Below are 23,645 nucleotides of genomic sequence, written 5' to 3' on the forward strand. Positions count from 1 at the left end.
AATTGTTATACTGCTTACCTTAGTATTTTTGTCATTTGGTATTTCAAGTCACTTTTAAATGCTGATTTGCATTATCCAACTGATGCAGAGTTTCAAACTGAATTACCACCAATATAAAATGCTTCTTATTCTTTGAACCACCCTGAGATCTCTGGGTATAGGGCGGTATTCAATAAATAATAATAATTCACTAAATAATTAAAGCATTCAGATGCTATTTTGTAGAATTGGTTACTTTAACTTGCCCTGAATGCAAGTATCATCAGCATTTAATTGAAACAAGAATGAGAGCAGGCTACTTTCCATCAGAAACTATCTGAATAGCTAAACTTTATTTCTATGTCCTATTTCAAGAAGCAAAGTAGAAGAATCAAGGAGCTGGACCTGTTACAGGAGAATTTGTGATGACAGACTGAAGGTGGCTTAGCAGCTGTAAGCAAATTCCCTATCAATGTTTAGGCCACCACTGAACTCTAGAGCCTCTATGCTATCCTAAAACTTTCAATAAAGCTGACAGAACACAGGACTGGAGCAGTGCTTTTTCTGACAGAGAAAGCAAAGGTCAAATAAAGTATCTTTTGAAGACAGTATATCCATTTCCTGCAGTTTGACGTTTTATTTTGGCGGTGCTTCTTCAGGCGAAAGTACACATCTACTCCGTGATATAAATGGCATCCACAGCTCAAAGTTCACGATCCGCCGGGTGATAGAGTTCACTCATTAGACGATAGATGTAGGAAGGAGCGTTGCCTCCAATATTTGAAATGAAGAGTGTGATAAGTTCTGGAGGAACGTAGTCAAAGACTGGACAATAAATGTTGACCTTAGACAGAATATCTCCTGAAAGAAAAATATGCAATTTGAGTGAAAAATGAACAACAGAAGTGAACAAGAAAAAATTGGCCTTGCACTTAGTGTATGGCACATGAGAATCAGTGAAAAAACTGAGACAATGCAGCAAAAAGATGTGAGATAAAAACCTATCTTGCCTCATGTGCTCTATTATTCAAAGCCTGAGTACACAACAGTGTAATCATAAGTGTGTTTATTCAAAAGAAAACTGCACTGAGAATCCCTCAGAACAGCAGCGTTAAAGACACAGTTGGGGACCATTGCCCGTGCTTGCTTAGCCAAAATTAGCTTAATAGTATATCACTGCTTATATCACACCATATTTTGCCTTCGGTGCCCAATATGAGTTGGAGGAAGGCATGTACAAAATATATTAGCTGAAGAAACAGTTACAGAACAGTTATTGCTTAAAGTAGAACAGGATGTAAGCACAGTGAATATCTCCCTAGTACTAACCGTGCAACCTTTTGCATGTTTACTCAGAAGTATGTCCCATGAAGTTCAACGAGACTTGCTTTTTGGTCAGTGAATTTAAGATTGAAGCTTAATAACTCAGGCTGCAATCCTATGCACACTTACTTGGGAGTAAGCCCTGTTGAACACAATGGGATTTCTTTCTAAGAAAACATGTATAGATTGGGCTTTCAAAGGTCCAGAGTCACTAAAAGTAGTTTACAAAGTAGCTTCCTCTCAAAAGAATTTTTAAAAATTCTACCTTCTGTGAAAGGCAACACTTCCTGTGGAGAGACGAATTTATGGAATGAGTCGTCTTCATTAAGGAACTGGAAGAGAGAACAGCAAAGGAACCATCACTATCATCCTATGCAAGAGATGCAGCATAGGTACTTTTCTCGTACATTTAAAAACTTATCATTTATTCTTATTATCAAGCCTATGAATTCTGTATCCAATATCATTTTCAGCGCTTGCATGTTCCACATAGCCTTGGTCCATTCCATATGCCTTAGATTTCAGAAGAGATACGATCCAAATGGTACCCAGCGGTGCAGGACAGGATTCAAGTGCATTGACACGGTTACTTTATAGTCTTCTCTACAAGACACACGGACATTTTGCAACTTGCTTGCACTAGCAAAGGTCCATATTAATGCATGCATTTGGATTCATCCATGTGTAGCAGCACTGGCTCTCTCTGAGCATTTGTGTTGCTCTTGACCATAGAGATACTATTCAGAGGTTACTGCGCCTACCTGTGGTGTGAGCTTGAACATGGGTGCGCAGACAATAAGAGGGGTGGAGTGGTGCTTGGCTGCCAGTGCCAAGGTATGAGTGCCACTGACAGCTATCAGGGCACCATTGGCCAAGATAGTCTTTGTTCCAATTATTACCTGCAATACAGAAATATTAAGAAACCAGAGTATCATAATAATGTGGTGGAAGTTATTTATTTTAGATCATGACACAGCATGATGATAAACATTCCTAACGTACGATAGAACCAGTAACTCGAGTGGGGAGCAAATTTTGGGTATAATTCATCATAGCACTAAGGAGATCATTCCGGAAGCACAAACATTTCTGTTTTCCCAATGAATTGATCTCTCCTCTCCTCCCCCCGCACATTGTTCACGGGGTGTCTCTCAGCTCTCCAGAGTGTATTGGGGGAAGCACAGGGCGGGGGGGGGGAGCCCATTGCACTAGCAGGGATCCTTGCACTGGCTTCCACTTCCACTAGCAAAACTGTAGTTGAGTCTGGCCCTCTTGCTTGTCAAAAAGGTTGATCTTGACCCATCTGACCCAACACAATTTCTCTCCTTTGGGAATCCCCAGATAACATGCAGTCAGCCAAGAGCTTTTTTTGATGTGTCCCCCCCCCCCAAGCCAGCTCCAGTTTTTCAGAACAGGAATTTTGCCTGCTATTGGACTCTGGCTCTGATGCCACGATGCTAAAAGATTTTTGTGGGGCTCCCAGCCCATCCTCCATTTCTTCTATTTAAAACTTTTTTTAAAAAAAATTAAAGTCTAGTTATTTCAATAACTACTTCCATAGGTATTGCACTGTGATACTGTTTTGGGGGTGCTTTTTCTGTGGCCCACAGAATTTTGTCTTTTGTCTTTTTTCAAAAAGCCATATCCATTTTTTACACTTTGTCCCCTGGCTGGTTTACAATAGTTCAATGCAGCCCTCAGCCTAAAAGAGTTTCGCCACTCTGAATCTACAAGCTTCCCAGTATGGTCCACATAGCAGCAGAAACAAAACAAACAATCCCAACCTGCCTACCTTGTTGACGCGAGACATGACAGCAAAGATGGCGGCATCACTCATGACGGTAGTTTCTATGTTCTCCTTAGACAAACGGACAGCCATTTCATGACCCTGAAAAGGAAAAAGGGGAAAGTGACAATGTGCGTTGGAAGGGCCAGGCAAGTAATGCTTGTAAGCTAGAGTTTCTGAAGCTTTATGAGCACACAGTTCATCTCAAGCCAGGTCACACCAATGGTCCCACTACTCCAAGTATTATTTCTGTCAACAGTAACAAGACAGATTCCTTGACAATATCCATCACCTCTTAACCCCAGAATCGGTCAGTCAGAAGTCTAAAAATGGAGATTCACACCTATGGTTTATTTTTTCTACTATCTATCGCTCAAGTATTCACCTAATGCTTTAAAAACAAACAGTAATGCTCATCATTCACCACAATTAAATTACTATGTGATTTATTTATAACAATTATTGACAGAACATTTAGACTGTTCTTCATTACAAAAGAACCATGGGACAGTTTCCAAAATACTATAAAACTATGTATTAAACAAAGAAACAACAAATAGATTTATCAGTAAACACAAAGCTGAATAGCCTATATGTCAGTCACCAAACACCTAGGAGAACAGATATGTTTAAAGCTGGCACTATTATCCTGCCACTTCCAGAAGAAGAATTCCAGACAGGCAATTCCATCACAGAGAATGTCTGATCCTGTATTAGAGCTTTGCCTGCAACAGCAGACTTTGGAACAACAAGAAGAGTTGGTTGATACAGTGTGGGAATAATATTAATGGTGTGTTGTCTGTGCATTATATGAAGAAATGCTTTCTTATATCTCAAAACTGCCAGCAATCAGAATTTATTGTGAAATGGGTGCTGTTCATGCATGCAAGATTTTCACATTGTCCATAAAAGCCATTATCATCAGAAACACTACCATCCTCCTACTGGGAAAGGTAAGAAGTTTCCCTTAACCTACTGCCTGTTCACAAAGCCTATACATTCCCATAAATGGAAAAAAAATATTTCATTTATGATTAAAATATACAGTTTCTATTTTTGTTAAATTTGTTAAATAAATAAAACAAAAATACAATTAGAAGTGTTCCATAGTCAACAGTGAGCAGGGGACAAGGATAGCCCAGATAACAGGCCTCACCTGACAAAAGGGTGCACATTCAGCCACAATTACATGGAATTTCCTCTTGCGTGCTGCCTCCTTCAGGAAGGCCTCAACCGTGCGTGAATAGCCAATGGTCATGATCACCTCATTAGAGTGGATATGCTCCAGGGCCTGCATGGCAATGTTGTCAGTGGTGCCCTCTGCAAATAAAAGAAAAGAAAAAAGAAATCCAGCCACAAGAGAAAAGACAGGCCCAACACCTCCTCCACTGCAAATTAGCTAGGAAATGAGGCACTAATCCAAACAGGGTGGAATCTCATTATTACCTACCATACCTGAATCGTATACTGCCAAGGGCTTATGGCATTAAAAAAGAAAAAAAGGACACATTACTGATATGGTTTGCAATTACAATAGGATGAAAGGGCATTATGTGCATTATATAAACTTTTAACAGTCCCTACAGATTACAGACACAAACTGTTTAGCTTTCATTCCATGCAAGAAGTAGCTTTCTGTGGTTATGTCCGTATCTTGAACCTAGGTGAGCTATACTTGTACCACTTAATATATCATGAGTACTAAAATCTTCTTACGCTACTCCAGCTGAAAATAATGGGAAAAACTCTGCCTGTTTCTTCTCATTTCTGATCTTCCTAATAGGAAGGCAGCATTATGTAGCAGTTAAGGGTGGAACACTTCAGAAATATTCATTATTGGAACTTTCTCATTTTACTAGCAATCATGTAGTTCCAACAATTAATCCTGTTATTATACAGCTCTCTCTTACCTAGTTCAATCAACAGTTCACTAATAATTTCAATGATATTGGCCCTGAGTGGAGGATAGTAGATATTGAAACTCTCAGTGTCGTCATTGCTTTCTGAGGTCAGAAGTTTGTGTAGTGATTCCTGCTGGTCACTCTCCTCACTGTATCCTCGAAGCCTACAAAACAGAAGGAACTTTTTCAAAACAGAAAAACAATCCTGCTGGAAGACTAAGTTACATGCTGGACCAGGCACTGTGGCTTCCCATCAAAGAAGGAATTAAGAACATCTGATTATATTTATGTTAGTCCTTCTAAAAGCCAAATATCCTGGGTCAATATTGCTTACACAGCTCAAGTGTGTTTGGCCAGAAAAGAAAAAGAATAGCATGTGCAATTGTGGTTTAATTCAAGGTAATTGCTTTGCCAGGGAATGGTACAGTGGTGCCTCGCAAGACGAATGCCTCGCAAGACGAAAAACGCGCAAGACGAAAGAGTTTTCCGTTTTTTGAGTCGTTCTGCAAGACGAATTTCCCTATGGGCTTGCTTCGCAAGACGAAACGTCTTGCGAGTTAGTTTCCTTTTTCTTAAAGCCGCTAAGCCGTTAATAGCCGCTAAGCCGCTAATAGCCGTGCTTCGCAAGACGAAAAAACTGCAAGACGAAGAGACTCGCGGAACGGATTAATTTCGTCTTGCGAGGCACCACTGTACATACAGTTGCAACACATTATTATTATTAATTATAATTTCTTACCCACCCTTCATCCTAAGGGCTGAGGGCGGGTTACAATTAAAACACAATATTAAAAACAGATTAAAACACCACTCCTGTGTAAGAGAGGGAGGACCCCAGGAACAGCTGAAGACGCCTAAGCTTGGATGCCTCTTTGCAGGACCAAAGCCCTGAGGCCTGGACTCAGCCACTCTCACCAACACCTGTCACTCTACCCCCAGCTGAATTACATCATCTAGCTGGGCTGGTGAAATAAAAGGGTTGCTGTGGGGGATCTAGAGTATTTGTTCCTGGCATTAAGCAGTGGGACAGATTAGGGATTCTGCTGGTTTACTGCCTGCCTCACTGCCCACGGTCTCCCAACCTGAGCTGACAGAGCGGGTCTCAGAATGGTGTTGAGGGCTCCTGGACGGCTGGTTTTGGGGGCTTTCAACAGTCATGGTAAAGTGCTCTGGGGTGGCTCAGGGCTTCATGGTTACCATGATGACCTTGGGGCTGTCTCAACATATCATCAGCCCAACACATGTGGCAGGTCACACTCTGGACCTCCAGCTGGGCAGGAAGAGGGTGGTCTGAAAGTGGGGAATTTTGATATCAGTCCCCTGTCATAGACATGGAATGTTTTCCTCAGGGAGGCTCGCCTGGTGCCTTTGTTACATATCTTTAGGAGCCAGGGAAAAACATTCCTCCTCTCTCAGATGTTTATTAATTAAACAAACTTTGGCCTTTTAAACGGTGGTGGGGGGCAGGTATTGTTTTGTTACTGTGTTATGTATTTTTTCTATTTTTAGCTTGTAAACCACCCTGTGTTCCTCGGATGAAGAGTAGTATAGAAATTTAATAAATAAAATAAAGCAGCTTACAATAACATAAATAATTTGGGTCCTAAAAATAGTGGAATAAAGGTTCAACATTCCAAAAGCCTTTCTACAAATGATTTCTAATGGTTATATATAAATTTTAAACAGAAAGTTTCAGGTGTGGTAAGGTCAGGTGGTTTCTACATTAGAGAAATTGGATTGGCTAGGTTCTGATCAAACAAAAGCAACCATTACCTGCCATACTCCTCTCGAATGATCTTCAGCACTCGTCTCACCATATTGCCTACAGTGGTCTCAGATGGCTGGGCAGCAGTCATTTTCTTACCCTCCTGACGAATTATGCTTATCAGCTCTCCTGAAATGTAGGGAACTTTCAAAGTTAATTACATAGTACAGGGTGTCTACTCCTCACAGTAGACACTCAAATGATACTTCAAACTACTCACTCTGCCTGCATCCGGTTGGCAGGAACCCGGGGTAGGGTGGGGCTGTGTGGTACATTGCATTACCTTCCATTCCCCCTTTTTTTGGTGATTAAAATAAGCCTACCCAGATCAGGATGATACATCTAGTAAAAAGTGCCTACATTACACAGATCAACAGATACAAAGAAAGGATAACCACTTGCAGGCAGGGTGTGTGTGGAGGTGTGTGGCTTATGTACCTTTTAAGGGCCCCAGACATCCTTTTTATTGGGCATTCAATATTATTTGTGTTCATGATTGTATTGGGGTGGTTATATGCAATCCCACTATCAATACAGTACTGTTTACTTCTGCAAATGTTTTGGGGCAAACATACTGCTTCATTTCAATTAAGGGCATCTCCCATAGCTTTTAACTGAAATGTTGTAACTTCTCATATCACAGACGCTCTGGAGTTATTGTTTTGCCTCACTTTTGCCGGCACAAGAGTGGCCCTCTAGACAGCAATAATGTGATGACATTTGAGGACACATTGCAGAACTACTAATAAAATGTAATAACGTATGGGAGGTCCAATAGAAAACCACCACTAATGCACCATTATCACATGGAAGACGGGTTGCACACCAATCTCGGGACCCCTAAGAATTGTGTATAAGAAAATGTTGGCAGCTACATAGCGGTGGGGAAAAACGAAGCACCTTCAATAATCAGCTCTCCAATACAACCCTTTAAAATACAGGTGGCCCTCCAGGTGTTCCAGCTCCCATCAGCCCCAACCATCACGATCAATTGTCAGGGACGATGGGATCTGGAGGGGCAACAACATCTACAGGGCCATAGGTCTCCTATCTCTGCTTAAAAGGTGCAGGAGTCATCAACTTCCATTGCACCTGTGGCCGCTCGAGGTGGAAAGGCAAATTATGTATGGTGAGTTACAGATAGGTAGCCCTGTTGGTCTGACATAGTAAAAACAAAAAAATTTCCTTTCAGTAGCACCTTAAAGACCAACTAAGTCAGTTCTTGGTATGAGCTTTGGTGTGCATGCACACGAAAGCTCATACCAAGAACTGACTTAGTTGGTCTTTAAGGTGCTACTGGAAGGAATTTTTTTTGTTTTTTTTATGTATGGTGAGCTAGGCAAGTCCTGCATCGTTGCAGCTACTTGTGGAGAAAGAAGCCAACCGAAGTAAAATCGCGGTTTTGTTTCTCGGTTTAGGGAAGAAACGGGTGGAGGGCACGACTGGGGAGAAAGGGTTTAAGCACGGCGACAGGAGCCTGTGCATGCGGCGAGGGCTCCCTCGCTGCCTCTGCTTCTCTCTCACCCGCATTGTCCCAGCGCCCGTTCGCCACGATCCTCCGCAGCAGGCCCACCGTCTGCCGGGCAACATCCTCCGAGCGAGGCCTCTTTCCGCCCCGCTTTAGCAGCGCCACAAAGTCCTCGATCTGCCCGGAGAGATCGGATTCCCTTTTCGCAGCCGCGGCCGACATCCCGGCGATTCGAAGCGAAGGTTGATGGAAAGGGTTGGCGGGGCGGGGGAACTAATCCGGCGGGGGGAACGAAAAGCAACAGGAGTTTGTAGCCAGCCGGACCGACGCACACGGGCTTTTTCCGGGTAGGCCCGTTGCCATTGGACGACCGAAGAACCTGCCCCGCCGCCCGTTGAGATCTGATAGGCCCGATCTCCAGAGGGGGCGGGGCTTGCCTCGCGGTCTTGTTGTGCATTGCCGGGAGGGACGCGGCGTCGTTGTGGCCGCTCCGACTCCTTTCGTCATCGAAGCGGAAGAAGCCGGAGGAGGAAGGCGCTGTTTTCCGGACGGGGAGACCAAAGGAAGCGGCACCTGTTTTGAGAACGGAAAGGGCGCTGCAGGACCAGACCAGAAAGGTTTATCTCGTCCAGCGTTCTGTGTTTACGGTGGCCAGTGGCCTAATCCAGCTTCCTTTGTCCCTGTTTATTGCACAGCTGCAAAAGGGATGCTGGCAGGTGTAGCATGTCAGGTAGCTGTGCTGCATAGGATGGAGAAGTTGTACCCCGCACCCAGTGCCGGATTTACGTATAAGCTGAACAAACTATAGCTTAGGGCCCCCCAAAAAAGTAAAGGGGAAAAAACCCTGGATGTACATTTCCAAAATATAAGATAAAAAACAAATACAGTAAAACAAAACCTACATACAGCAACAGTGTTTTGTGTTGTGTAGGCTCCTATGATGTAAGTAACGGGGCCCGCCTGCTAGCCTGCTCCCTAAAATATCACTGGTTTGCTCATTTCTAGATACAGGGTGCCTACGTTCTGCATGGACCGGTTGTGTGGCAACATGTGCAAATGGCTTTGGATACCTATTAGGTCCATAAATTACCATATAGCATATATTCAACACAAAAAAACAGCAACAATTTGTTGTTGACAAAGGGCAGCTGGACATATAAAGGGCCCGATTACCTTCAGTAGTTTAGGGCCTCTTCAAACCTAAATCCAGCCCTGCCCGGGCTGAACCACTGTTAATTGTCATAATTTGCTGGGGAAGGAAAAGAGTCTTTTTACAGAGCAGAACACCTTTGGCTGGCTGTGAGTGTTGGCACAGATGAGCAAAGGTTATCATGGGAAGGGGTGCATCATGATCACGGGCAAAGGCAGCAGGGAGTGCTGCATCCCCCCAATCAAGTAAATGAATAAAAACACTTAACTAAACGTAGAAATTGTAGAAAGCTTTTGACAGATTTTTCTGAGCACTTGGGGTAAAAAGATCTTTTTTAAAAAAACACACCTGTTGAGACATTTCATTCCAAATTGCTAGACAGATCTCTCCCATCTTATATTGTGGTCATGGGCATATCCAGGATTTATGGGGTGGGGTGGGGTGGGGTGGGCAGGATACGCACATAAATCCTGGTTATGCTCATGATCATGTAAGAGATAAGGTGGGGCAAAGCCAGGGAGGGTTTTAATAATCCAGGACTTTGGAGGCAAAAGATAAAGGGATACTGGTTGGTAGTGGAAGGAGATTTATTTGAGAACAGAAGATACAGGTTTTATGCTTAGGGAGCCAGAGGAGAGATAGTTGCTGAGTATATTACACACCTCCTGGGACTTTTTAAAAAGAAGGTTTGTACAGACAAGAGCAAAAATATGTGAGGATCAGGAAAAGGGTAGGGATTTCAATTCTCAGAGTAGTTTAACTGTCAGTCTCTCGTCCCAGGGAACTCTGGGAATTGTAGCTCTGTGCATAGGGGTCTCCTAACAACTCTCAGCACACCTAACAAACTAACAGTCCTAGAATGACTGTTTAAAGTGGCACAATGTTGCTTTAAATGTGTAGTATAGATGGGGACCATGTGTATCTGTATCAGCAAATTCTGCTTGATAATTGGGGGGTTGTACAGGACCTCAGAAAAACTGAGCAATGGAACTCATTGCCACAAGGTAAATGCCATGACAAATAATTTAGCAATTTCAAAAAATGGATTGGATATCAGTAAAAAATGATGTTAGTAACTGCCAGCTGATATGCCAAACTCTCCCTCCATTTTCTACCATTTAGTAATTGTGTCTCTGTGCCATAATTTTGTGAGCCTCAGTAATTTTCAGCCATCTCAAGAGGGCCCTGGGACTAGAAAATGTGAGAACCCCTGGCTTGGAAGCCTATTTTGGCATTAAGCAGTACATAAATTAATTCAACATCATCTACATTTGCTAAGAGTGATAAAATTAAGTGCAGATGACTTGAATTCTGTGGAAATGATTCAGAGAAATTTCTTAAGATTGCTCTTGTCTTAAACCTGTGTAGAAGATGGCTTCCGGGCAAGTTCATTCCTTCATGCAAATATATATATATATATATATATATATATATATATATATATATATATATATATATATATACACTTCAAGTATTTGCTTGGCCATAAAACCCACTGACTGGCCTTGGACCAGTCTCTCTCTTAGCCTGACCTGAGCTGCCTCACAGGAGAAGGCCTGATAAGGAATGAATGAAGGGATGCAATGAATAACATCCTCAATACCTTTATTAGGCCAACTGAAATGTCACAAAATAGTGTGCGGCCTTTCAAGTGCTCCAGAGCTATTCATCATGCTTGATCAGGCAGGGGCAGGATGTCAGGAAAAGATGCTTATGTGAAAGCCTTGCTGGTGTGAAAGCCTTGCTTCTCTGCATCTGATAAGAGACTTAAGAGGGTGTGTGGGTTGAGTTAGCAGACATTTAAGTGAGGCTCTTTTAGCTGTTATGTAGGTATCAGATTGTTGGAAGAAGGAAACACATGATAGTTGATCCTCCAACTCTAGAAATACAACCAGCTGTTACTCAGTTCTATCTCCATTCATAGATGGAGGTACAGATTCCTTAGTAGGTAGGGAAAAGAAATAAAGAGAATCTAGGCAGTCCTCCCAGTAACGGGTGAATATTCATTTTATATGGTGTGCTAGGTTAATCATAGATTAATTATAGAACTGTAGAGATGGAAGGGAACCCAAGGATCATCTAGTCCAGGCATAGGCAAACTCTGCCCTCCAGATGTTTTGGGAATACAACTCCCACCATCCCAAGCTAACAGGACAGGGATGATGGGAGTTGTAATCCCAAAACATCTGGAGGGCTGAGTTTGCCTATGCCTGATCTAGTCTAACCCCAGCCATTTAGGGATCCTGCCCACAGCCGTCCTTGATGGACTGGAACTGAGCAGATTTACCAAACAGAGAGAAGGAATTCTCAGAGAATGAAGTCTCATCTTTGGGTGGTATAAGTTCTCTTCAGCTGTTGTACAGCTAAATTCAGTATTTTTCAAGTCACACAAAAACAATAAAAATAACACTTCCTTTTTCTCTAATCTGATCATATCACAGTTAGGAAATAACCACGTTACATTTCCACATTTCTGTATTAATATGTCATGATATGTGCTTATGCTGGTAACTGAATCAGTATTCTGGAGAATGTTTTATCGCCCAGAACGTGCTCCCAGCTGTCTGAGGCTTACTGGAAGTAGCCCATCACATTTTGCTTTCATCATGCCAGCTCATAAGCTTGCAGTCTGATATTCAATAACTTGGGTTGGGGGTGAGGTCAAGTTGGAAGAGAACTCCATGAGACTTGAGTTGTGTCTCAAGGTTCATCTTGGCAATTCTCAGGAACTTTGTTTTCTTTACCCATAACTCCCTTTGGTGTTCCCTGATCCAAATAGTAACAATCCCACGATTTCTCATTTGAACAAGACATTTCTGAGGTCGTGCTCTTTCCTATACATGTCTGCAGAGATCTTCCTGTTCCGATTTTGAGTATCAGCAACCTGCTTCTAATTGGCTGGGTTTATTCTAAACCAGCCTGGTTTGTCAGTTTCCCTTGGTCTTACAGTAGGATCCTACTTTTGAGTTGTCGCCACCAGTCCCTGTATCATTTGCTCTGTGTCTAGCATCTTTCCTATTGGCCCCAATATCAAAGTTTTGGGTTAAGGCTGATGTTATTTCAGCTGTGGGAGGCGGATCCATTATAAACTCTGAGAAAGCCCATCTGGCTTCTTCCCAGGAAGGTTATTGTAACCTTGGCAGCAAGTACCCTCAAGAAGCAGAGGGGAGAGAGGTGATGTGGCCGGAAGAAGACGTACATTATTTTGGTCCAGACGCCAGTCCCCCACCCCCCTCCCTTCTGCTATCAATCTTCCAGGAATAGCAGAGATCACTTTATATTATGAATGGAATTTTGAGTGTGTATGTATGTATCTAATCTCTTTTTTACAGTCATTGACAATTATCCCAAAAAGAAACTTTGTCCAAATACTGTATATAAAATAGTACCAAACAAAACAGAGAACCATAGCAATAAACTTAATAGTAGAGGTATCATAATATAGAATGCTAGGCATAAATAACAAAAGTTTGCTAAAATTACTCCCTGGCAAGTTTTACAGGCAACAGCACAATATTTAGCCACCCTGGAAGAGGTCGATGCCTTCTGATCTGAAGGAAGTAAAAAAGCATAACATACACCCAATTGTCTGGGGATTTCCATAAAAGGGATTCAATAAAAACTTATGTCTATAGAAGGAGCAATACATTAGGACATGAGTTATCAGTTCTGTCTCTCCAGATTCACAGGGACAAAAGGGTGGTTGTTGGACAGTTCCAACAATGTACTTAGAACTTTATAGAGAAGTACAAGCAAAGGAGAGTGGTCCCCATCCCAAGGAGTATAGAGTCTCAATTTCAATAGGCAGGGGGGCAACAGAAGATAGGAGGGAAGAGGGAGGCCAGGGATAGCAAGGGATGAATGTGGGGGGAAAGGCAACTTTTATGTACTAAGGTTTTGTTTTGGCTGGGGATAAGGACAATTGTTTCAAGAGATTCTCTCCCTTTGGTTCTCATTTCACTGCTTAGTGCTCATGGGACTTACATTCGTTTTGTTTCTCAACCGCTCATGCGGCTTCCACCCTCCCAGATCACTTTATGCATACCATGAAGTTTGCCTGCAGCACTTTTTATTGCCAGTGTTAATTAGAGCCAAGGAGGGAGTAAGAAAGATGGGAGGAGGGTTTTGCATAAGAACCGAGGGTCAGGAGGTGCAGAGGGCTGAATTTTAAATAGTGATTAATTTGGGGCAGGGGGAAGCTGGGTAAGGGCAGGATACATTAGTGGTGCATTCTGCATGGTATGGAGAGGAGCTTATTTCTCTCTCTCATAACACGAGAGCCCAAGGCCACCCAATGAAGCTGAATGTTGGAAGATTCAGGACAGGCAGAAGAAAGAACTTCCAAATAGTGAAACCGGAATTCCCTCCCACAAGATGGCCACCCACTTTAAAAGAGAGAAGGGCCATAGCTCAGCATCTGCTTTGCATTTAGATGATCCAAAGTTCAATCCTCAGCATCTCCAGATAAGGCTGAGAACGTTCCCTGTTTTAAACTGATAGAGCTGCTTCCTATGTTCCTGTTATGTACTGAGTTGAATAGGATCCAAAATGCAGCAGTCTGATTGGTCCTAGAACAATAGGTTTCAGAATGCAGCAGTCTGATTGGTCCTAGAACAATGCAGCAGTATGATTGGTCCGCAGGAGCCACCCAATCCAGCTCCAGGTGGAAGTGAATCCATAACCTGATTGGCATACAGGAGAATCCCGGAATTAGCCAATCACGTGCAGCCCATTGTGTAAATAATGTATATAAAGCAGATATTTGGGGGGGGGACTTTCATTCCTCCCCACCACTATGAGCTGAATAAAGAGCATGAAATCCACTCTCAAACGAGTATGTTTCAGTTCCTATGAAGATTAGACCTGTTTCCTGAGGATAGGGCTATCAAAGGTCACTGGCCATGATGGTTACAGTCTGCCTCCACTGTCAAGAGGATGTATGTATGTCAGTTGCTGTGAATCACAAGTGGGGAGAATGCTGTTGCACTCAGGTCCTGCTTGCTGGATTCCCATAGGTTCCTGGGCTAGAGGGAGGCTGAACGAGACAGGCCATCAGCCTTATGACTTAAAATAGCAAGCCATTGCTGTCCAACGAGTTTCTAATGGCAACATGGAGCCTGTGCCAGGTTGCAGAATCGGAAGGAAATGGGGTCCATATCAAGAAGAAAAAGGAGTCTATATCTGATGAAAACATTGAGGCTTCAGGGAGTGATGCAGAGTCTATGTTAAGCATCAGGAAGGAGTCTCTATGGGGAACTGCTAGATTTATTTTGGATAGTGCAATATTTGAGAGACTCTGAGCCAAAGTAAATGGGATGGGAAAGTAGCTGTTCCTGGCAGCCTGAAGGACAGGGTCGGTAAAGCCAAAAGCAGCTCCTTTCTCTGTAATTTCTGGAAGGTAGAAATTGTTGCTTAGGCAGCAGAAACTGTTTTCACCCCGGGGAGCCTCTCTTATTCATCCCCTCCACTCTCCTTAATCTCCCTGGGGACCAGATCAAACTTACTTTGGCTAGAACTCCGGGCTTAATCCTAATATCTGTTTGAATTTATGCAGGTAAGAAATGAGACCGGCCATCTTCAGAAGAAGAAGAAATGTATTTGGCTTTGTATACGGCACACTGTATATTTAATGCATATAGCTTCCCCCAGAGAATCCTGGGAACTGTAGTTTGTTAAGGGTCCTGCTGGGGATTGTAGCTGTTAGGGGTAAGCTACAGTTCCCTGGGTTATTTGGAGTTGCTTTGAATGTATGGTGCATATGCAGCCTGAATAATTGTTGCAGGTAAGCTAATGTTTTGGGGAGAAGGGGCGTTTGATCACAGAAATCATACTGTCCATCCTCCTCTGTGTGCACACCATACATTTAAAGCACCCCCCCCCAAAAATAATAATTCTGGGAAGTATAGTTTACCTCTCACAGAGCTACAATTCCAAGCACCCTTAATAAATTGGAAGGGGGTAGATGTGCTTAGGCAGCCCTTGTTATCCATTACCAAAGGATTTGCCTTCCCACAGTTGAAAGCCTCTGTCCCTGGGGCCTTCTTGTAGCCAGCTATAAAGTCATAAAGGTCGATTTCTAAGTGGGGTCCCACTCCTTTCCCAGGCTGCATAGTCTGTTGTGCTGGCACAGCTCATCTCCCAGAAAAAATATCATGTTGCTGTTGTGCTGGCCAATGGCATGCGCTTGGCAGGGTTTGCCTGCTTCGGTACATGTTTCTGTCTCAGGCTCCCCCCCCCCCTTTTTTGTATGATCTAGTGCCTCGATGATACCCTTCAACTGATCCCATCTAAAATATTTCTGCCATGGCTGGCTGCTACTTTTGGCATGAGTCAATATTCCTGCCAGACACATTTATACCTGTGAAAAAGGAGCAAAATAAATTACGCAATTGATGGGCAGGGGATCCCAGACCTGTCTGCTTTGTTTACTTTCCCTTCAAATAAACAAAGAGGCCACAGGACAAATGGGTGAGATACAGAATGATGCCGGACTGATTCCAGAGTATCAGTTTAAAGCACAGAAACACAGCATCTTCCCTCAAAGTTGCATTTGTGTTGCATTTTCATAACACCCAAAGCCTTTCTATTTTGTTATTGGGGCAGCTCTTTGTCCACATAGAACATTCCATTATAATGCAATTGCATGAATGCCATGATGCAAATCTGCCAGTTTCGGTTTCTCTCGGTTTCTCATTTTTCCTATCTTCAACTCAGCTTTTCTTCCACATTTCCACACCAGTTTGCAATTAAAGAGGGGGGCGGAAAGTTCCTCATGAAAATTCATCAGCATTTTGGTTCATAATTTTCCTGATTTTGCCTAATATACCTTTTTTGTGTAAAACAATTTCCCCATATATAATGCATTTTTATGCCCTGTTTATCATTGTGTATGCAACTCTGTACACATTTGCCTGGAGAATGGCACTGCAAAGTTTAGAGAAATGCACATTTCAAAGGATAGCTGTTTTTTCAGATTGTGTATTGTTTCAGAATGGGCAAAATAGGCAGGTTGGCATTTAAATGCAAACTGACTCAAATTTCTCCCTGTTCCCTTACTTGGGAGTCAATGGGAACTGAAGCTTTACATGGACAAGTGGTTTTATAAGTTTTATTTTGAAACACCCTGCTGAGAACTTCTGGAAAAGTCATCTTTCAATCTCTAGTGAGCTTCAACTTATGTACACTCAATTCTTCAAAGGCCAAGCTTGCCTCTCAGGTGCTGGATTGTCCTTTATCATTATTAAGCATCTTCTAAACCCCTTTATGGTCAATGAAGCGCACTTGACGCTCTGCAAGGCTTCATGAAGCCTTGGGTGTTAATTTGCCATGCCCATTTTATCCCCAGAGAGCGCCTGAAAGGATATTTTCGGAGCTTTCCGCTTCCACATAACTGTGGCTTGCATTCCAGCAGCTGACAAGGGAACTGGTCACAACTATCAAGTTACACAGTGGGGATGATAATTCCAGCCACAACAAGTAGCATCTGGTTGCTGGTAGCGGAAGAAACCACTTCCAAAGCATAATGTGCCCAGAAAGTGATTGACAAGGAGGATGGATGTTGGGTCAGAATCAGAGAATGAAGGTGGTATGAAGGGAGAAGGGCATACGATACATTATAGGGAAGTGCAAAATAGGGAGGGTGTCTTTGTGTTTAGAAACTGCAAGCTGGTACAGGGTGCTAAGGCTAGACTGCTTTCAGGTAGCCATTGCAGGGTCCATGTTTCTCCACTGCTGTTTAATTTGCGTTGGCTCCCAATTAGTTTCTGGCCACAGCTCAAGATGCTATTATGTTTGAAGCCCTAAATGGCTTGGGTGCAGCGTATTTTAAGGACCACCTCCTTCCATAATGGCCAGCCCACCAATTGAGGTCATCAGCGGAGACCTTGTCTCACATCCCGCCACAACAAGACATACGGTTGGTTATGGTGACCCAAGGAAGAGCATTCTCAATGGCAGTGGCCAGCCTTGGATCACCTGCATTATAGACACATTATATATGGCTAACCTCTCTCCTACCTTGCAATCTCTCCAGGATCCTCAGGCTAGCAATAGGTGTAGCCCATAAGGTGGGTGTGGCCACCTCACAGACTTGCAAACAAACACTGCACCCCCATTCCTCAGCTGACCAGCAGAGGACCAGGGGGTATTGCTTTCTTATCACAGTTCGGCTGGCCTGGGCTGGGCAGAAACATTTATCATCCAGTCCAGCTCTACAACAGTTAGAAAAATCAGGGGTGTGGTTTTCTTTCCCATCACTGAGTTGGGCAGATAGTTTGAAGTGCTCTGCCCACCCCAGTTCTCACAATATTACCAATCAGCCCAGCCTAGCATACCATCAATGGTGGCGCTGAATGAAGTGCCAGCCTCTCCTCTGCTCTCACCTCTGCCACTGAGAGCAGATTGTAGGGCTCTGGAAACAGGAAAGGATTCTCCAATTTGTTCTGATGCTTCCCGAGTCTTTATGATAGTGGTATAGAAATGTAAAAGAAAGATTGCATATTTGAATGATCATTTCAAGAATCTGAAGACAGTAGCAGGATTGAAATAAATCCTACAATGTAGAAGTAGAGTGAAGAGACAAATTGTGTGATTGGATTTGATATGGGATACCTGTTGAAGGGAGGGAGGGAAGTCGTAAGCTTGGCAGAGCAAAAAGGTTTTTTGTGTTGGTTATTGTATGGTTGGAAAGGTTGTTTAATGGAAAATAATAAAAATTTATGGGGAAAAAAGAAATGTAAAAGGAGGAAAGGAAGGAAAGAAGGAGAAAGAAAGAAAGAAAGAAAGAACATGTTTAAAGTCCTTTTAGATTTATATTCAAGTCCTACAACCAATACAGGAAACGGGGATTTTATTTAGTCAACATTGATTCATTTTCTTTTTGCCTTATGGCTGATTTTCTGGACAGATGTGCCTTACTTCATTGTATTTCCACTGCAAGGCTGAGTCATTGACTCAGTGGTCTTCTCCTTTCCTCTTGTCAAGACTGCTTCCCATGAATTATGTGAACTTGACAGTCTTGCTGTAGCAACTACGTTTTCCTTTCCCCTTTACAGTTGTGCAATGTTTTCCCCAGCTTTGTCTTAGCTTAATAATATGCATTTTGTTAATCTGATATGTGCTAGTGAAGTGAACTGCATTTGGGGAGAACGGGCATTTGTGGTGCGTGGGACCTGTCCCAACACTCGGCTGGCATGGAGCAACTTACCTGAGAGTTTGTATTTTTGGTTCTTAGATATACACAAGCAAAGATGCTATTTCTCCCTCAACATAGCTCACCAGTAAAGCTAGCTATCTGGTAGCAAAACTACCCCTACCCCATGAATTATGTGACAATGAGATATTCAGAAATGGAACTTCAGCTTCTTTCTTTCTTTCTTTCTTTCTTTCTTTCTTTCTTTCTTTCTTTCTTTCTTTCTTTCTTTCTTTCTCTTTTTTCCATCTTCTGGAAAGACACCAACACAGTAAATCTCAAAATAGTGTCAAATGTACAAACTTAAGACAGCAAACAGTTTATAAGGAAGCCAGAACCTGTGAAGCTTTGTAAACACGTTATTAGTGCTGTGATAATGCAGGCTACATATAACGCAACTCACACTTAGTTTGATCAGGGCACTGATCTGTAAATCATCTGCTACCAGCATGTTGCAGTTCCAGTCAGAATTGGAAGCCCCATAGCTGTAATTAAAGCAAAAAATATTTAGCATGATGCCGGTTGTCTTATTCCTTCTTCTGCTGCACACAATGAAGTCCTAACAGCAGATCATCTCTGTAACAGGGCTGAATAGCAATGACATGATCATCATACTGATATTTGGGGAGAAATGGGGCACTTCCACACTAGCCCTTTTCTCTGGAATTAACGCCATTCAGAGCTGTTTGACAGTGGAACAGACTCCAAAGAGAGGGTCCCTGCCAACTCTACAATTCTATGATTCTGTGATACTCAGAGAATCTTGATAAGTGGGTGGTATCTGTTAGAATTCTAGCCCAGTCAGAGGTATGTGCCTATCTGTTCAGGCACCGGCTGAATTCCTTAGACCTCCCTCCGGCGACTCCCGGCAGGAATAAACATACTCGAGGTCCGTTCCGGCGATTTTCCTCAGGCTGTGAGGAAAACACACCAACTGCTACTCCTCCTCCCTGCTCCCTGCATATCCCCAGGGAGGGGAATCAGACACAGACAGTAAACGTATCTACATGTCTTTATTTGTGTCTTTTAGCAGTCATACAGTAAAGATGTCAGCTCTCTTCAACAGACAGAGAGAAACTCCACCAATGTACTTCCAGCACAGGTCATATGACAAACCCACTGAGCTAACATCCGGTGCTCAGTACAGAATGGACTGCCCCTTTATTCCCATGGCAACAGTCACAAACTTCCTGTTTGGCTTTCCAGCCACAAGCAGCAGACTTGGCTGCTATAGCCTTTGCTTGCTGCCGCATTGCTGCTTTAGAATAACATACTCCCCCTAAAGTATCAATGCGTGCTGCGAGCAAAGCGTCATCCAGAGAAGAAAACAAACAGTTGTTATACTTATAACATTCCCCTGTTGTTTCAGTTCCACCCTTGGAACTACCCGCCACTGGTTTTACCAATGTACCTCTCTGGTTGTGTGACTTCCAAAGAATGAGTGCTTCTGCATTACCTTGGTTAGCAACTCTCTGTTGTGCCTTTGTCTCTGACTCAGACACAGCTTCAATTTGACCTTGGTCGTTTACAACAGCAACACATAAGTTAGCAAACTCTTGTGAATACCTCTTGGGTGGTACACCCTTCGTTGCTCTCTCAGACCTACGTAAGAGGTGCTGCTCTTCTTTGATTTCTGGTTCAGCCTCTGAACTCTCTGGAGAACCAGTACTAAGCTTAATCAGTGGTTCATCCTCCTCTTCTGAGGGTCTAGTCATTGTGTGAGATTTCCTCTCAATGACTGTGACAACTGAGCTGTCTGAGCTATCGCTGTCATCATCAGTAGTACTGAACTCAATAAGATCAAACTCATCATCATCATCATCAGAATCATCATCACCTGTGGGAAATGTGTGAACAATCACTCTCTCCTGTTCAGGAGCACTCTCTAGAAATTTTGTGAGAATCACCTGACCAGATTCAGACAAAATTACTCTGTAGAGACCCTTTTCATAACCCACAAAAATGCCTCTGGCATTCTTTACTCCACCTGGAGCTTCTGTTCTCACATGAGACCCAAAAACCTTGAAATGGGCAACAGAAGGTTTTCTGTGGAACAATTTCTCAAAAGGAGAACATCCCAACTCTTTTGAAAACTTTCTCAACCACGTGTAACAAAATGACATTAGCGACTCAGCCCAGTACTCATGTGGCAGATGTGAACTAAGCAATTGCGCTTCCATTCCCTTTTGCAATTCTTTGTTCACCCTAACACAAACACATTTCTTCCAAGCTTCTTCAGAACTAGCAGTTTTGTGTATTATCCCTTTCTTCTTCAGGAACCTCTGGAACTCCTGTAAAAGAAAAATTGGCTTCTCATCTGTGCAAAGACAATCTATGTCAGCATCATGCATATTTTTAACCTTGTCACAAAACTCTTTAAACCTTTCTAAGGCTTCTTTCGGTCTCTCCAAAAGATAAATCCAGACAAAACCTGTAAAAGAATCAACACATATTAGGTAATACTTCGCATTGCCTCTAGACGGTGCTAAAGGACCAATCACATCAGCATACACCCGCTGAAATGCCTTGTCGACCCTCGAGGTCACCAGCTTGGTGTTTTCCTTGGCTACACCTGCAAAAGAAATCATGTTATAATCACAAGAATTACATTCCATGTAATCACTTTGATCAAAAGTCAACAAATACAGTCCATCTTTCCCTTTGGCAGAAAGATACAACTCTCCATCTTTGTAGATCTCACAGTTCTGATCATCATAGGACAGTTTTAGTCCCTTCTTGGCAATCTGCGAAATGCTGAGCAGATTATACTTCAACTCTGGAACCAAATAAACATTGTTTATAGTCAAGTTCAGACTTTTAAGATACACAGTTCCAATCCCAGTGGCTTCCAGCTCTTGACCGTTGGCTAGTTGCACAGCGAAGCTTTGCTTCTCAAACGTAGAAAATAGTCCTCTGTGTCCTGTCATGTGAACTGTGGCTCCAGTATCTAGGACAAAGAAGTTTCCCACCTCTGGTGTGGCTTTTAGCGACATCAAAGCCTTTGCAGTCTTTGCCTTTGGCTTGGTGTGACCTTTGTCTGACGCCTCAGACTTTGTGGAGCTCGCCTTGGCTCCTCTGTTCTGACGTGGCTTCTTGCAGTACCGCTGAAGATGCCCAATCTGGTCACAATTGTAGCATCGGACAACGTTTAAAGCTACAGCGTCTTCTCCAGTAGCAACAGCAGTGGGGGCGTTAGAACTCCGTTCTTTGCTCCCCCTGTCCTTGACTTCCAGGGCGGCAAGTCTGTCATGTTCATTCAACACGACGGCAAAGACCCTCTCCGACGTGAGATCAGCTGCTGGGAGAGACCCCAGCTGACTGGCAACTGTTTTGTAAGTCCGATTCAGACTGTTGATCACCATGAAGCAAAACACTTCCTCCTGCAGACGGAAGTTACGTTCCACCATCTGTTGACGCAGAAATTTCATTTCCGTCAGGTGCGCTTGAACATCTCCATCAGGCGCAAGCCTCAGGTTTGTCAGCTTCTCAAAATACAGCAACGCTGAAGAACCTGCATCTCTCTGATGTGTCCTTCTCAGCGTGTCCCAAACATCTTTCGCGTGGTCTAAATCTTGTATGTGGATCAGCTGCGAATCTGACACACACAGAATTATAGCAGTTCTGGCCTTCACATCCTGTGACTCCCAAGCACGTGTTGGTGCTGCTGGAATGGGGTTCTCAATCACCTCAAACAGTCTCTGATTCTGCAGCAAGGCCTTCATCTTAATAGACCAAGACGCATAATTGTCACTGGTCAAAAGGTCTGGAGTAGGCAGGCCTCCCCCCTTCTTGGCATCCATTTTGAGTCCTTGCATTGACTCTCAAACACAAGCCTCTAAAATCCAATAGCTGGCTTGTTTACACTCTGTGCACCTGGCAGCTCTGAACGCTAGCTGCTTTGGAAAGTCCCTTTCCAACAGTTCGTTTGATTGGGCCTAAGTCATAACAAAACCTTGTTTTTGCCTCTCCGAGGCAAAAAGCCTGACTTATCCAGCCCTCTCGTGAAACTGGCCTTCGTTGCTAAGCAACAGCATTCCTTTTCCCTGAACAGGAAACCACAGGAATGCTTGGAATGCAGAGCTCTTGTCTCTCGGAGCTGTTTTTCTCAAACCTTGCTCCCTCGAAGCAGAGAATAAATCAATCTGCATTCACACTTCTAAGCCCGAAAATCTCATACCTGGGCTCCGTTGCTTGGCTTTCAGATTCTTCTGGTCAGCTGCTGGCTGCAGAGGATCAGCTTCTCACCTCAGGCTTCCATGGAGGCCACTTCTTGATGCAGAGGTCGATGAAAACAGCAACCGGCGTCTGCTACCACTGCTACCACTGTTAGAATTCTAGCCCAGTCAGAGGTATGTGCCTATCTGTTCAGGCACCGGCTGAATTCCTTAGACCTCCAAGACTTGGCTGCTATAGCCTTTGCTTGCTGCCGCATTGCTGCTTTAGAATAACAGTATCTAGCTAGGCTTTAATCAGAATAGACCCATTGAAATTGATACACCTAATTTAGTCATGTTGCTACTCAAACCTTCTATCCCAGGGAGACTCCAGACAAATTTGCAGCAAAAACTTCATATCCTGAGGAAACTCCAGGGGATTTTGTGGCTAAAATCTTTATTCTCCATTACCCTGCCATAGTTATTTAATACTTTGTTTACAGTGATTTTTTTCTGACATATTTGCAGTGTCAACCTTTCGTGTGTGGACAGGTGCTATAGACTTGTCAGCTGGCTTGGAGGAATGCTCTGTAAGAGCATAATGCGATATGGCACCACCAGATCTGGCACATGGCCATGCTGGAAAAATTGCCAGAGAAGTGTGAATTTGCAGCTAATCAAAAGACTACACTTTTAGCCCACTTTGGTGTGATATTATTATTCATGCAAATCAACCAGTCGCCAGAGCCCCACCATTGGCATCTGTTCAACTATGGCTGGGGTAGATAGATAATATATGGTCCAAGAATAGAGATTCCGGGAAGGTTGTCAGCAAGGGGAAAGAAACAGGGATAGGTTAAGATACAAAAAAGGCAAGCTCAACTATATGGGTTTAAAAAACAAATAATGTTGTAAATTTTCAAAACCAG

At 43.2% G+C, this 23,645-nt stretch overlaps 1 protein-coding gene across 1 annotated transcript; it reads right to left on the reverse strand.

Moving 5' to 3' along the window:
* Positions 1–592: 592 nt before the first annotated feature.
* EIF2B2 (eukaryotic translation initiation factor 2B subunit beta) lies at positions 593–8,544 on the reverse strand. The gene is made up of 8 exons (XM_081914612.1): positions 8,279–8,544; positions 6,763–6,883; positions 4,999–5,153; positions 4,245–4,408; positions 3,095–3,190; positions 2,064–2,201; positions 1,568–1,634; positions 593–840 (listed from the first exon to the last, which is right to left on the reverse strand). Exons 1-8 carry the CDS (start codon positions 8,442–8,444, stop codon positions 683–685), a joined length of 1,065 nt encoding a protein of 354 aa, XP_081770738.1. The 5' UTR covers positions 8,445–8,544; the 3' UTR covers positions 593–682.
* Between the last annotated feature and the right edge of the window lie 15,101 nt (positions 8,545–23,645).

Source organism: Podarcis melisellensis, assembly GCF_964234715.1.
Source record: "Podarcis melisellensis genome assembly, chromosome: 1".
Taxonomy (NCBI): Eukaryota; Metazoa; Chordata; class Lepidosauria; order Squamata; family Lacertidae; genus Podarcis; species Podarcis melisellensis.